Source organism: Tursiops truncatus, chromosome 20 (assembly GCF_011762595.2).
Source record: "Tursiops truncatus isolate mTurTru1 chromosome 20, mTurTru1.mat.Y, whole genome shotgun sequence".
NCBI classification, from domain to species: Eukaryota; Metazoa; Chordata; class Mammalia; order Artiodactyla; family Delphinidae; genus Tursiops; species Tursiops truncatus.
The window spans coordinates 50,790,851-50,805,659 of NC_047053.1; the positions used below are offsets into that span (position 1 = coordinate 50,790,851).

At 54.7% G+C, this 14,809-nt stretch overlaps 1 protein-coding gene across 5 annotated transcripts in view; it reads left to right on the plus strand.

The window, feature by feature from the left end:
* RNF157 (ring finger protein 157) overlaps positions 1-12,443 on the plus strand; it is a 78,116-nt gene extending 65,673 nt beyond the window's left edge. For 2 of the 5 annotated variants that reach the window (XM_033847176.2, XM_033847175.2), the window contains 6 exons: positions 1,797-1,908; positions 2,384-2,556; positions 2,843-2,914; positions 3,771-3,819; positions 5,920-6,030; positions 11,925-12,443. In XM_033847176.2, the coding sequence (XP_033703067.1) occupies positions 1,797-1,908; positions 2,384-2,556; positions 2,843-2,914; positions 3,771-3,819; positions 5,920-6,030; positions 11,925-12,046 (639 nt within the window). In that variant the 3' untranslated portion in view covers positions 12,047-12,443. Of the gene's footprint in view, positions 1-1,796; positions 1,909-2,383; positions 2,557-2,842; positions 2,915-3,770; positions 3,820-4,070; positions 4,790-5,919; positions 6,031-11,638; positions 11,819-11,924 lie in introns of those variants that run through there. The other 3 variants (XR_004523741.2, XM_033847178.2, XM_033847180.2) reach the window with 3 other exon arrangements.
* Positions 12,444-14,809: the final 2,366 nt, after the last annotated feature.

Here is a 14,809-nt window from a genome sequence, read left to right on the forward strand (position 1 = left end):
GGCAGTCCAGTGGTTAGGACTCCGTGCTTCCACTGCAAGGGATGTGGGTTCGATCCCTGGTTGGGGAACTAAGATCCCACATGCCACGCAGTTGCAGGTAAAAAGAAAAGTGGTCCATGGGCAGAGGAGGTGAGATGAACTGGGAAGATGTCTGAGGAGGGCGGGTTCTGGACGCAGGTGCAGCCGGTGGAAAAGCCGGGCGGCTGAGTGGAAGATGGGATCCTCTACCCTGTGCGCCTCTACCCTGGCTTTATGTAACAGAGGTCAGCAGGCTGTCGAGCCCACCCCTGGTAAGGCGGTGGGCTAGGTGCAGCGGAGCATAGGGAGGTGAAAAGCAGTCCATGTCCTGAGGAGCTCATGGTCCAGTAGGAGACAGGACATGTACATGAATAACAACACCACACCTGGCACATAGGTGTTAGTAAGTGTTTGTTGAATGAGTGAATGAATTTTAACCAGAGAAAGGAAGTGCTCCCAAAACAGAGACACTGACGTGCTGTGGAGGATCGCACTAAGTGGAGGGAGCCAGAAGCAGTGTGATGGCGGGGCAGCGTTTGAGCTGAATGTCAAAATTTCTTAGACACGAAGAGGTGAGAGAAACATTCCTGGTGGCAGGGACAGTACACGTGAAGCACGGAGCAGAAGTGGGGGCCCTGAGCAGGCCAGTGGTACAGTGGGAACGTGGCTTCACGAGGGCCCACCTGGCGGAGGTGTGCAGACTGGATTAGGCAGGAGACAGGCCAAGCCAGGCAGGAGGGTTGCCTGAACCAAGTTTTTTTTTTTTTTTAATTTATTTATTTTTTTTGGCTGTGCTGGGTCTCCGTTGCTGCGCGCGGGCTTTCTCTAGTTGTGGCGAGCGAGAGCTACTCTTCATTGCGGTGCGTGGGCTTCTCATTGTAGCGGCTTCTCTTGTTGTGGAGCACGGGCTCTGGGCACGCAGGCTTCAGTAGTTGTGGCACGAGGGCTCAGTAGTTGTGGCTCACGGGCCTAGTTGCTCCGCGGCATGTGGGATCTTCCCAGACCAGGGCTCGAACCCGTATCCCCCGCATTGGTAGGCAGATTCTTAACCACTGCACCACCAGGGAAGCCCATAAACCAAGGTTTTAAGAAAAGAAGACCTGGAAGAGAGAACACAGGCTGTAGAGAGAGAATCCGTAGGCCTTTGCATCTGCCCTGGGGTGCACGGAGGTTGCGAGCCCAGGTGACTGATGGGGGTGCCGGGTGCGGGCTGGGGGGCAGGCGGTGTTTGTATTAGATCCATCGAGCTGGAACTAACCCTCCATCCCAGAGGAGAAGCCCAGCAGGTACCGGGGCCTCCGCCGGTTTTGTGTTCTCTCCCTTCAGAAGGAGAGCTGTTTGTAGTCCTGGGGAAACCTGGGGTGTTCCCGTGTCACAGCTGCTGGGTGACCTGTGTCACCTGAGCTGCGGTCTTTGTGTGGCTCCAGCAGCTGCTGGGCCTCGGGCAGGATGTGCTTGCCCCCCCCGCCCCCCACACCCCCCACCCCCCCACACCCCCCACACCCCCCACCCCCACCCCCACCCCCACACCCCCCACCCCCCACCCCCCACCCCCACCCCCCCCAGACAGCCACTCAGGGTCAGGGCTGCCCAGAAGCGATGAGAGGAGGAACTGGCCCTCCCTCTGCATGTCGCCTCCTGCCGCCCCGCCCCGATCTCCCCTCTCCCAGGCCCCCCGCCCTGACCCCGCCCCGCCCCAATCTCCCCTCTCCCAGGCCCCCCGCCCTGACCCCTCCCCTCTAACATGTTTGACTGGTGCTTACTCCTTTGCCCCCCAGGAATGTGGCATCACCCCAGAAAGTGAGAACCTGACCTTGTCATCGTCAGGAGCTATTGACCAGTCGTCCTGCACGGGGACACCTCTCTCCTCCACAATTTCCTCCCCAGAAGGTACGCGAGGGTGGGCGGGAGCAACTCCAGGTCCTTGCCCGTCAGCCGAGTCTGTAGTGCTTCTAATATTTCCTCCCGGATGGACTGGGGAGCAGCAAATTAATACCTAAGCAGCAGACAGAACAGGCCCCGGCTTGAGAGGAAGTGAGACTCACTCTCTTGCAATGAGAGGGTGGTCTAGCGGCTGAGCTGGGGGAGAAGCAGGTATCTTACTCCCAGTCCTGCTGTCGTAAGGTTTTCTTTAACATTATGACAGGGAAAAGCAAATCCCTCATCCCTGAGGTTGAGTTTGGAGCTCTAAAACGTAAAGGAGCCAAACCTTGGAAAACCTTCCATCTAAACCCTATTTGGTGAGGGCAAGGCCAGGCCGCTGGTGTCCTCACTGCCTGGGTGCAGCGAGAGAGCTCTGCCCCCAGTCCTCTCACAGCAGCCGGGCCTGACCTCCGTGTCCTTCCTCCAACTCCTGTCTCCAAAGACCCTGCCAGCAGCAGTCTGGCCCAGTCGGTCATGTCCATGGTGTCCTCCCAGATCAGCACCGACACCGTCTCCTCCATGTCCGGCTCCTACATCGCCCCCGGCACGGAAGAGGACGGGGAGGCTCTCCCCTGCCCCCGGGCCTCCAGCAGGACCCCCTCAGAGGAAGGAGAGGTAAGAGAGGAGCATGGGCTCGCCCTCGCCGCTCTGCTCTGCTCTGTACTCGAGTCCCAAGGAGCTCAGTCCAGGGCCTGCCAGGGAGGTCGGCAAAGCCCCGCAGTGCTCGGGAGGGGGGCCCCGGAAAACAGGGTACCGTGTCGTTGACTCAAAGGCTCCCTCAGATGTGATCTTCCGTGTGGTACCCCTTCTGTCCTGAGGACTTGGTTGGGGTTTGCTGCCAGGTGAGCTGGGTAGGAGGGCCGGTGGCATCTGCACCTTGACTTCTGTCGCTCCTTTGCAGGTGACACCAGCGGCGTCTCCAGACTGCAACTTCGCGGGCCTCGCCGCCGCCGCCGAAGAGCAGGATGCAGAGGTGAGAGCAAGGTGGACGCTGGTGCCCCCACCCCGGTCAGAGGGACTGCCGGTGCCGGCAGAGGATGCAGATAGCATGGGGGCCGTTCTGGAAGAAGCCTTCCAAGGGGGCGCACTTGGATCTGTTAGAGGCAGGGTGCAGAGCAGAGGGACTGTCCGATTAGCAGAGGGCGCTGGTCTCAGCGTAGTAGGCGTGGGGTGAGTTCTAGAGGGAAGTCTTCCAGGCCAGACCCTTGAGAGGGTGTTTGTCCTCCAATTCACTTAGTAGTTACCTGGGACAGGCATCTCACGTCTTCCTGGCACTGGGGGACACAAAGACCGAGTGACATGGCTTTTGCCTGCCTACCCCCCACCAATCCACCCATCCCGGAGCTCCGTCTGATGGAGGAATCAGAGTTATAACTCAGCGTGAGAAGTGCTCTGACGGAGGTGTGGCCGAAGTATGTGGAACGCCCAGCTCACAGTGGGGACTCTACAACTTTCTCTTGAGCCAGATGTTCTCAAAGGAGCATCTGGATAGGGTTGGGGATCCTAAAGGATTTCTGGCAGTTTTATGATCTCACGGTTTGCTTTTTCATTTGACAACTTTTATTTCCACCTGAGAGAAACAGTGTGAGCTGAACTATGACCAAGGGTATTCCTGACAGTCCTAGGGTCCCTCCGTAACGTGCCTCAGACCTGGTCCCTACAGGCCGATCCTGCCTCGCCAAACAAAATCTGCCTCTGCTGGGCCTCCCAGCCGTCTCACACGGACAGGAAATGTATAGACACCGTGAGGGTGATGAGTTCTGTCTTCTGACGATCAATAGACTCATTTCACTGCTTTCTGGACTCATAGTGCCTTCCTTCTGTCCTAGGGAAATGACGTTCTAGAAGAAGAGGACGGATCACCCACACAAGAAGATGGTAAAAGACCTGGTCTTTTGCTCCCTTTTATTATATTTCTTTCCCTGGTATTGTCTAAAGGGTACAGAAAGGGGCCCTGGTGTGACTTGGTGGCACTGCTCAAGGGTGTGGCTTTGGGGAGAGGTTGTCTTCTTGGTGGAATATCAAAGCGAGCAGGGTATCTGAGGACCTCAGCACCCTTCCCGGCTCTCTCTGGGCCTCTGAGCCAAGGCTACAGAAGATACATGGAGTTCTCCATTTACGTTGAGTAGGTCCTGAGGCTTCTTGGGCAACTCCCATCACCTTCCTTCCTGCTTCAGCTTCTCAGCTGAGTCTCACAGAACGGCCCTGGCAGCCCCAAAGTTCAGCTGCAGCAGGAGAACAGCTTCCTCCCCTTGGGGGAACCGACTGTTAGGCAGTAGGTTTTCCTGCCTTAGTGAAGAAAACGGCTGATGTTACAGTAGCAGAAGGATCACAGCCCTGGCGGCACAGCGAAGGTGAGGTGAAGAGACGTCAGCAGCTCAGCGTAGACTAGTGTTTGTAGGCTATTGGAACGATTCTCTTTACCATCTTCAGGCCTCAAGTATATATTTTTTTAAATTGGAATAGTTGGTTTACAATGTTGTGTTAGTTTCTGCTGTCCAGCAAAGTGAATCAATTATACATATACACATATCCACTCTTTTTTAGATTCTTTTCCCATACAGGCCATTACAGGGTATTGAGTGGAGTCCCCTGTGCTCTACAGTAGGTCCTTATTAGTTACCTATTTTATATATAGTAGTGTGTATATGTCAATCCCAATCTCCCAGTTTATCCCTCCCCTCCCTTCTCCCCGCCATAACCGTAAGTTTGGTTTCTACCTCTGTGACTCTATTTCTGTTTTGTAAATAAGGTCAATTATACCTTCAGTCGGAAGAATTTTGTTTCTAGTAAGCCAAGAAGCGAAGGAACGACCTACAGATAGAGCAAGGAAGCAGGGGGGGCGGGCTGGGAATCCCACCTGGGAGTGCAGGAGCAGGCATCCCAGGAACCGGTGTCTCTTCCCTCTGCTCCTCTGAGGTGCCTCCGCAGAAGGGCAACCTCCAGAGCAGACCTGGATCCCAGCCGGGATGCAGATGGCATGCTAGTCGCTTCTGCTTTGGCCCTGGCAGTTGCTTGGGGGGCGGTGTGGTGTGCAGGGGGTGCGCATGCACACTTGACCACTCTCTCCTGGCCAAGTAGTGCCGGAGGAGGGGTGGTCGCCCAGGCTGTGCCTCTGCTGCACGCGTGCGCCAGCCAAGCCGGGGTTGGGCGCCGCCTCCCCTCGGTTGATGTCTTCAGGGCTCAAGGCTCCGAGTTCTCCATTGTGATTGTCGCCCCCCCCATAGAATATTTGCTTCTAAAAGGCACAGGGCAGTACGTGGTTTCCACCTCACATTCCATATGTGGTTTCCGCCTGACATGCCATACGCAGTGGATGTATGTTTCTTCCTCTCCCTTTCACCAAGGAAACAAAGCAGGGTGGGGGGCTTGAAAAAATAACATCTAAGACTGTCCGCTTCCCATCTTCCACGACTGTAGGTTTCTGGTCAGCCCCTTAAAACATACTCAGAAGAGCAAATTAAGTCTCAAAGAAAATAAATCATAATTTTGCGAACGAAGCGATTCTTTGATTTGAGGAGCAAAATATGGAACCCAAGAGCTTTAATTGCCGTTCTATGTATTAGTCATTTCGCAGAGTCTTGTGGTCATAAACACACCCCACGTCCACCAACAGACACAGGCCGGAGCCAGGGTCGCTTCCCCCGTGGCTCTCCTAGCTCTTCCAGCCTGGCTTAGCTCTGCTCTGGGCCCGGGTCTGCGTGGTCCATATCCCACAGACCTCCCCAGGGTCTGATTTCCCAGGAACGAAGGCTGGAAAGGGGCCAGTTAAGGAAACAGAGCAGAACAGAGCGAGAACACAAACATACCCACACAGTTTCCTTTATTGTCCACTCTTTACCCACTTAATTATTGTCTTTTTTTTAACATATGATTTGATTTTTTTTGTCTCCATCCTTAAGATTTTTATTTTAAGGACAAAGCAAAGCAGAGAAAAACACAGCCAGGCCCTCTCTAACTGCCTTAACTCCGTTACAGGCCAGAGGACATTCGCATTTCTAGGTATGGAGTGTGACAATAACAATGACTTTGACATCGCCAGCGTGAAAGCACTGGACAATAAGCTGTGCTCTGAGGTCTGCTTACCCGGTGAGTGGCAGTCTGCTGAACATGAACTTGGTGGGAGACGCTCCCCTGCTCGCACCCCTGCTCTCACCCTGGGACACCCATCTCCTGCCCTACAGTTCCTGCAAGAAGGCATGGGCTTTGCTAAGATGCTGGGAGCCAGTTGCTGAAAGGAAGTGAGGCGGCCTCGGGGAGTCCTTGGGCAGAAAGCGACTCTGCTCTAAGCGAGACTATTTGGGCATGAAGAAAGGCGCAAAAATCCCTCCAAATCCTTCCGATTTGGCCTGACCGTGCCCCCTCCATCATGATCTTGCAGATGCCATGGCAGGGGGCCTGGTCTTGTTTCCATCAACAGGCAGTTTAAGGCAGACACAGCCTCTGTGAGAAGGTCTTGGAAAGAGAGCCTGAGCCCTTGAAAAGGGAACCTGTAGCTCCTCAGAGGAGAGTGTTTAGTTAGGATCAGAGAGGAATTTCAAAGCCAGCGTTTTGTAGACTAGCTCTGTGACCCAGTGAGCCCTGGGCTACCACCAGTTGCCTTGTGCTCCCTAGATTTGGATCCCAAAGGAACGATCAGGGGTCGAGGGTGACTTCTCCCTGGAGCCCTAACTCTGTAAATTCGATCAGGGCCGTCAACATGCCCCTTGTTCCTTCTCATGACACTAAACTGAATCTGGGATGCGTTCTCAGGAGGAGCCCACCTGTCAGTCACACTCTGGGCACTGACGTCCCTCTGCTCCGTGCTCACCACGGGCTCCACCAACCATGGCTCTAAAGCCACGTCTTGCCCAGTGGACTAGGTCAAAATTGCCCCTCCTGGGTTCACGGCAGAGACTGCCTTCATGTTGCGTGGTTTGTAATCTCTTAAACATGCCCTGGACATGTTTAAGCTTCAGGACAGCCACGTCTCGTCGTGGGTCCAGTGCTTTACTCTCTTGGCGACGTGGCTACAGGCGCTGGAGGGACACAAACTCCTGTGGTTGCCACTCTCCATCAGCTTGCAAAAGACCCAGGTCCTCACCCCTCTGGCCCCATGCAGGCTTGTGGCGGAGGAAGCCGTAATCCCTGGAGACACCTCCCACTGCCTTCCCGAGGGCTCTCCGGTCCCTTCCCACTTAGCGTTGACCCAGCCAGGCCTGGGCCAGAGCGGCTGAGGTCCAGGGTACACTTCACTTCCTGCCTTCCCACTCTTTACCTGGCTTCTGTCTGTCCATTTGTTTCTCATGTCTTTTTGCCAGATGTACGTCTGTCTGTCCAGTTTGTTTATTTTGAAACTCATTTATGTTATCCAGACTTCGTGTGAAAGTTCACGTTCACCCACACCCAACCCCAAGCTTGCTGGGCGTGCGCACATCCGAGGGGCTCTCGCTGAGGCGTCCATTCCTAACTGGCAAGAGCCTGTATTTTAATATGCTGAAATTTTCCAGGAAAAAGAAATATTTGTGAGAATAGATGAATCCCTGTTCCACAAAAGCGGGGCTGCTTCTGTGGCAAAGGGTTCAGGCAGGATTTATTTTGGTCACTAGTTGGGGAAGATGACATCTCTGCCCTCACTCCACCCTGTGTCTGTGGCAGCTGTGCTGGCCAGCCGCTCACTGGGCTTCAAGAGAGGAATCTAGGCTCCTGCCTCCCCCCAGCGGCTCCCCACCAACCCCCGTTTTTTGGCAGAGAGAGCTACTGGGATTGTTTCAGCCACCCATGCTGGTGGAAGCTGACCCCAGGCCTCTGCTTCCTCCTGTCCCTAACGCCCCAGGCCTCTGCTTCTTCCTGTCCCTAACTCCCCAGGCCTCTGCTTCCTCCTGTCCCTAACTCCCCAGGCCTCTGCTTCCTCCTGTCCCTAACTCCCCAGGCCTCTGCTTCCTCCTGTCCCTAACTCCTTCCGGCCAAGCTGCTGGTAGATGTTTATTCCACTCTGGGATTGCGGCAGGGTAGTGAGACCTGGAAGGAAAACAGTGCCTGGGCTTCCTTACGGTGATCTCGGGAGCCAGCCATTCTCAGATTAAACTGGCTCCACCCTTCACGCCAGACGTGAAACCCAATGACAGTGGCGGCTGCCGGAAGAGGGACTTGAGGGTCACACCGTAGCCTCACCCCGAGGTCTCAAGGACTCTTACGGAGAAGGAAAGTGCATCTGCTCTCTCGGTAAAATGTTCCTCGGGTTCTGCTGTTAGCATCACACTGGTAGCAAAGTGCTGGGGAACTCTCTGGAAGCATCTGTCGGGTTAATGACAGGAGTATCCACTTTGGTAGGTCCCGTGGAATCAACAGGCCTCACCATGCTCAGCTGTAAGTTCAAAGTTCCATCCTATGACTGAGGTGCCTCAGGCTGGCTTGGCCGTCAGGACAGCTTCTCAGGCACTTGGTCCCCCTCTCCACGCTGTTTCCCTCCCCACACGGATGCCACTCCCCTCACGGAGCACCCACAAGGAGGGAACCCAGGGAGTATCCCATGGTCCACCCTCCCCAGGCCCACACGTGCTCTGCCAGGAGCCCCAGCTGGCGGCAATGATGGCTCAGGTCCCCATTCTCGCTGCTCTCATCACCCTTGTGGGAGTGACGCTGAGAGAGCACCTGTATCATTCCAGCCCCTCTTCCGCTAAGAAGCCTCTGGGTCTTCTTTGGCCCCAAGACCAAGGTCGGGGGGCGATGGTATGTTCTGAGATTGTTCTGCAAGGTTCTCAAAGGGAGGAAATCTGAGTTGGCCGTTGTAGGTGGTGAGCCGATTAGAATTGCGCGGCCGTGCTAGGTAGACGGAGCTCCAGGGAATCTGATGGAGTATCACACAGGCGGCAGGATAGTGGTCAGGGGACCAGTGACAATTCTGTGAAAAGGCTCTGGGGAGCGTGATGTGAAAAAGCAAAGGTAATTTGGGTTTATTAGTGGAAATACAAATTGTGTGTGTGTGTGTGTGTGTGTGTGTGTGTGGTACACGGGCCTCTCACTGTTGTGGCCTCTCCCGTTGCGGAGCACAGGCTCTGGACGCGTAGGCTCAGCGGTCATGGCTCACGGGCCCAGCCGCTCCGCAGCATGTGGGATCTTCCCGGACTGGGGCACGAACCCGCGTCCCCTGCATCGGCAGGCGGACTCTCAACCGCTGCGCCATCAGGGAAGCCCGATACAAATGTTTTTAAATGACGGCATTGGATGGGAGTGGGCATACCGATGAAATCTAAAAGTACTTATGGAGGGAATTCCCTGGCAGTCCAGTGGTTAGGACTCAGCACTTTCACTGCAGTGGCCTGGTTCAATCCCTGGTCGGAGAACTAAGATCCCCCAAGCCACTGCGCAGCCCAAAGCAAAACAAACAAAGAAAAGTACTTATGGAGACCTGAACTAACCCAAGAATAAGACGCCACTAGGAAGGGTTACGCTTCGCAGATACTAAGGAGAAATCTGAATTAACTTTCTCTTTTCCTGGAGAGAAACTCTACAAGATGGTGGAACTGTTACAGACCTTAAATTTAATTAGTGGCTGGGTAGAGGCAGGAAAGAGCTGTGCGGAATCCCCCTAGATGTGCTACCCAAATCTGCCTCTAGAGGTCTCTTCACGCCCCCATTTCTGAGCCTGAGGATGGAATTAAGTGGGAACCACCTTTCTCTACCTCCCGTGAAGGATTGTGAATCTCCAGGCCCCCTTTTCTGGCTGAGGGCTGGACGGAATGGTAGCAGCCGCTCAGGAAGTCCTCCTGCGCCTTCCAGGCTTACCTTCTGCATCCAGGATGCGCGGAGCGGCAGGGTTTTGCCAAGGGTCTGGCAGAAGCCTTTTTAGAGGAAAGAGCACCACCGACTGTACCAAGAAGCCGGGAGAACAGAGACTTCAGGTCTGAGTCTTGAGGCTGCTTCAGAAGGAGCCAGTTTTCAGCCCTGGCTCAGAATCTGGACCGGTGGTGGGTGTTTGTAGCAAGGACTCATGAATTAAGAGCCAGGCAATCTGGCAGCCAGTGGTGGTGGCGGCGAGGCTGTGGCAGTGTTTTGATTTGAGTGTGTGTGTGTGTGTGTGTGTGTGTGTGTGTGTGTGTGTGTGTGTCTTCTCTCCTGTTTACCATTTGCTTTTGGTCTTTCCTACCAAACAGCTGCAGTTCCTGAGTCCTGCCCCATAAACACTGAGGAATAAGTATGAGATCTACCAAATGAACGAACAACTTATTTCATCTGGGGGTTCCTAACTTAGAAGGGCAATCTTGCCTGCTCTTCATCCTGTCACCCTTAGAGGGGAAAAGCACTGTGGACCCATGTGCCGGACTCCAGTGCCCCCAGGGACTAGAGATCCCCACATTCCGTCTGGCTGCGAGAGATACCTAAAAATTTCCTGTCCCACTCACTCCCCTTCCCCTGGGGTCCACCTCCACAGACTATTATTAGAGCCTTAGGGCGGATTATCGCACCAGGACATTTATGGGAAATACACAGTTTATACCCACTTAATCCTAGTGTTTCTGCCATTAAAGGGTTTCGTGTCTTGGGCTGGCCTAACCTGAAGCTGACCCCAGACATTCGTGAGTGGCCTCCCTCAAACGTGACGCAGTGAGCCTCACGCCCACCCTTCAGGGTCGGCCAGCTCCGTCCACGAACTGAGCCCTCTGATGGGCCAGGCATGGCTCTCGGCTCTGCCCGGGAGGAGATCACAGTGTGATGGAGGGTTCAGCAGTTTCCACACGGCGTGAGAAATTGGGTGGTGGTTCAGGCTGGTGCGGGGGGGAGCACTTCGGAGCACGCTGGACCCCATCTTGCTTGGGGGGGGGGCCTTCTGGGGGCAGGTGCTGGGAGAGGCAGCTCAGCAGGCCTCGGCCAGAGGATGGAAGGCTTTCCCCAACCTCAGGGGGTTAGGGCTTCATTCTCTCCCTTCAGAAGGGGCATCTCGCTGCACTGGAGGGAACGAATCAGATGGAGCCAGTCTGTGGGCTGGGAGGACGACTGGGGGGAGATGAGTGTGGCCTGAACAAGGCCTGGGGGGCGGCTGGTTGCTGCGCACATTCTATGAGTCAGGCGCCCTGCTCACCGCTCTCCCATGTCGCCTCGCTTAGTCTCACAGCACCCCTGGGGGGATGGTAAGTACTCGTCTCCCATCTGATGGATGGGAAAACCAGGGCTCCAAGTACAATGACCTGCCCAGGGTCACACAGTCAGTACGTTACAAGCTGGGGCTGTACCCCGGTTTTCTGACTACCGATTTAGACATTACTAGAGCTTGAACAAGCAGGAGGTCATAATGGATTGGGTACAGAGCACAAAGGAGAGAGAAGCACCGAGCGTGGGTTTCCAGCATGGGCAGCGGGTGCTTCTTGTGCAGGAACTGCAGTACAAGGGGGGAAGGTGATGAGTTTTGTGGATGGTACCCGGGGGACCCCAAAGCTCTGGAGCTAATGTCTCCTGGGGTTGGTGACACCAGCTGATAGCAAATCCCGGTGGGCTGTTCGGGTGCAGAAAGAGAGGAACAGGCGCCACTCTGTTCTCCCCCATGCCATTTGGTCCCTGGCACCCTGCTGGGCAGCCCATCACTTCCTGCCCCACCCTGGCCCCCACAGCAAACACTAACTCTGAGCCCAAATTAACACACTCTTCTCCCTCCCCTTCGTCTCCTCCTGCTCTCGTGAAAGTCTCAGCCAGACTCAGTTTCTTTTCCTGTAACACTTAGGCAAACTTCAAGACCAAATAAAGACACAAAAGTGGATCCTAGGGCAAAGCTCACAAAACAAGGACCATCCTGCATGTCCCTCCATCAATGAGCCACAGTGGCCATGACTGTCCCTAGCCCAGTGGGCGCCAGTGCTCCCAAGTTTCACGTGCTGTGGTTTGCACCCTGTGGGAGTTCCAGGTAACGCGCATCCTGCCAGTTTTCGTGCCAAACTCCCGGAGTGTCCTGCCAGAGACACCATCTGGACCAAACCAAAGGTCCGGTAACCTTCCTTTCCTCTTCTCAGGTGCCTGGCAGGCTGATGACAACGTGGTCAGTCGTCGGAACACGCAGCGCCGACGCCTATCTTCTGCCAGCCTGGAGGACCCTGAGAACAGGCTCTGCGTGTGGGGTCCTTTGGCCATCTGAGAGCCCTAGCCCCTGAACCGGGGCTCTCCTCCCGCCCTCGCATCCCATCCTGGCCTCATGGCACCACTGACCTCCCGGGCCTCCTCAGCAAAACACATGGAGACTTTTTAGACCCACGTGAAAGCTGGATGCTGAGGGCGCCTGCCCCTTCTCCCAGACTCATCTTCCACAACCGCGATCCTTCCTCTCTCAGAAGGGACCGGAAGCCTCTTTTCTCTTTGTGGGCTCATGAGACCCTTTGCAGAGAGTCTCTGGAATGTTTCCACTGTATCTTGACCTTCAGGTGGAGCTGTGGTCCACAGACTGGTTATTTCTCGTGCATCTTTTTTTCTCCTTAGGAGGTAGACCAAGAAGACTCAAGAGTTTGGGTGACTTCATTATAAACACCCATCTGGCATTTTCTAGTCTCTGGGACATCATAACCAATCTGAAGCCTGCGGTTTGGGGTGGCGTTGGGGGATGACTCCTGTGAGAAGGGAAAGCCATATTGCACTGTAAGTGGGGTTTCCCTCAAAATGCGATAGGAGCTGCTTTCTCAAGGACAAGAAGCAGTGGCAACCACCAGAAGGTTGGTTGGGAAAACAGTTCTTGCTTCTGGTAGCAGAGGCTGTGCCTCGTGTGTCTGTCTGCTTAGGAAGGAGGCCTTGAATCTGAGAATCCCTCTGTTAAATGATTACCTACCGGGGAGTTATTTATGATCAAGTGCACTCAGGAAGGCCTGGGGCTCCATCCTAAGGGGACACTGCAAAGGTATTTTTGACGCCCTCTATGTACCAGGCACTTGTTAGGGACTGTCGTATATTATCACGTTTCATCACTACCGCCCTGGCAGGTGGCATTCTTATCCCTGCCGCCCCCGTTTCCACCCCACTTTTCTTAAATAGTTGAAGAAATAGTCTGAGAGAGGGGTGGACCGGTGGTTCTCATCTGGTGCCCAGGAACCCCAAAGGAGGTTGGGGGAAGGGCTGAGCTGGGGTCAGTGGTGGTCTGGGAGGCTCCCCACCCCACCGGTTTTCCTCCCCTGTCCGCCAGATCAGCTGAGCCGATGGGGGGAGGGGGAGGTACTGCCTTCCATAGGCTCATTAGAGATGTAGAGATATTGTTCAAGCCACATGTCCACCCCACCTCAGTCCAGTGTAGGGCATATAAATAACGGCCTGAAACAGCAGGACCGTAAGCTGTTGGGTATTCGTCTCTCAACACTAGTGTTATCAATGGATTCCTCATAGCTCTCTGATAGATGCATTGTCTGCTGGCTTTTGGAAGAGGTGGTGGTTTCGTGGAGCATGAGATTGAGAAGCAAAGTGGGATCCAACAGTTTGTGAGGCTGAGATGTGACGGAGTCCTAGGCTATGCCCACCATGATGGCCTGAATTAGTAGTTGGAATTGTTGCCCTAGAAGAGCTTTTCAGGGTCCTTCCCAAGGCCTCAAAGAGAGCCCAGTGCCGGGGGGTCTTCTGCACCTCCTGTGTGGCTTCTCTGCCCTGCCAGGTGGGTGGTGACCCTCACTGCCTGGTGGTTGTGATTCACATCCTGCCCTGGGGGTGGGCAGAGGGAAGCCTGTGGTCCTGACAGACACTACATGAGCCAAGCCTGAATCTCAGCTTCCGCCTTGAGTTCCCGTGTCCACCCGCTCTGAAATCCTGCAGTGGACTCTGCTGTTTCAGGCCCCATTTAATGTCCTTTCTTTCCCCGAAACATTCTTACAGCCCCTTTCATATTGAAGATTCGAGCAATAACCCCACTTCCTGATTTCCTTGAAGTCTGAGCCCCAGAAACACTAGGGAAGGGGGCGCTCCCTTAGCCTGGGCTGGTGGCATACAGATCCACCTCCTCTCCCGGCAGGTAGTATTCACAGTGTGGTGTTACCTGAGATGAAGGAGATGCAGGTAAACAGACGCCACGGTGGCCAGGAACCCTAAGAGGAAGCCATTGTCTTCACCCTTTCTGGAGGGTCTGTCTTCTCCCAGGAAGAGGCTCAGAGAGATTCCTCAAGGCCTTGGTTCCATAACCAAGACATACCCGGGTGAGAAATGGCCTTTCACTCCTGTTTCTCAGACAGTCCCTGCTCTCCCCCATCCCCTCACCTCTTTGCCCTCATTTAGCTCTTTGGCGAACAGAAATATCCCATCCAAAAGGGCTGGGATCAGGGAACAGGGCTCAGAGCCTGGTCAGGGAACAGGGCAGCTACCCCAGTCATCGTCTGGAGATGGTCATGTTGTTAGCAGTTGACCCAGAGAGAATATGACAGGGCCTGGCTTCTCACACAAGGACACAGACTCACCGGAGGCCTGGGGCTCCTTCCTGCCACACTCAGGTCGGAGCTCACCTATGAACTCACTTCCGAGTGGTGCGGTGATCCCAGCCTTCTCACAGAGCCCTTTTTCCTTCTCCTCCCCAGTCCCATCCCACCAGAGGTCATGCCCACGCTGGGGCATCTCCTGGGCACGGATCCACACACGTTAAGCCATCTCACCTGGGGAGAGTTTGTGTCCTGTTCACCTGACCTTGGCATGCTGGTTGCTCACTTTGCTTTAGGATCTGCACACCTAGTGTGTGTAAGTATGTGTGTACTGTTGTGCCATCTGTGTACCCCTCACTCCCTGGAGTACACTCGTGGGCACACTACAGTGGGGACGTCAAGGATGCAATATTTATGGATTGCTGCATGATTCTTAAAAATGAATAAAACTGTTCACAAGGGAAGGAGAGCTGTTAACTGCGCAGTTGGCTTATTTGTGAAAGTTTCTGTCCGACTTTCTC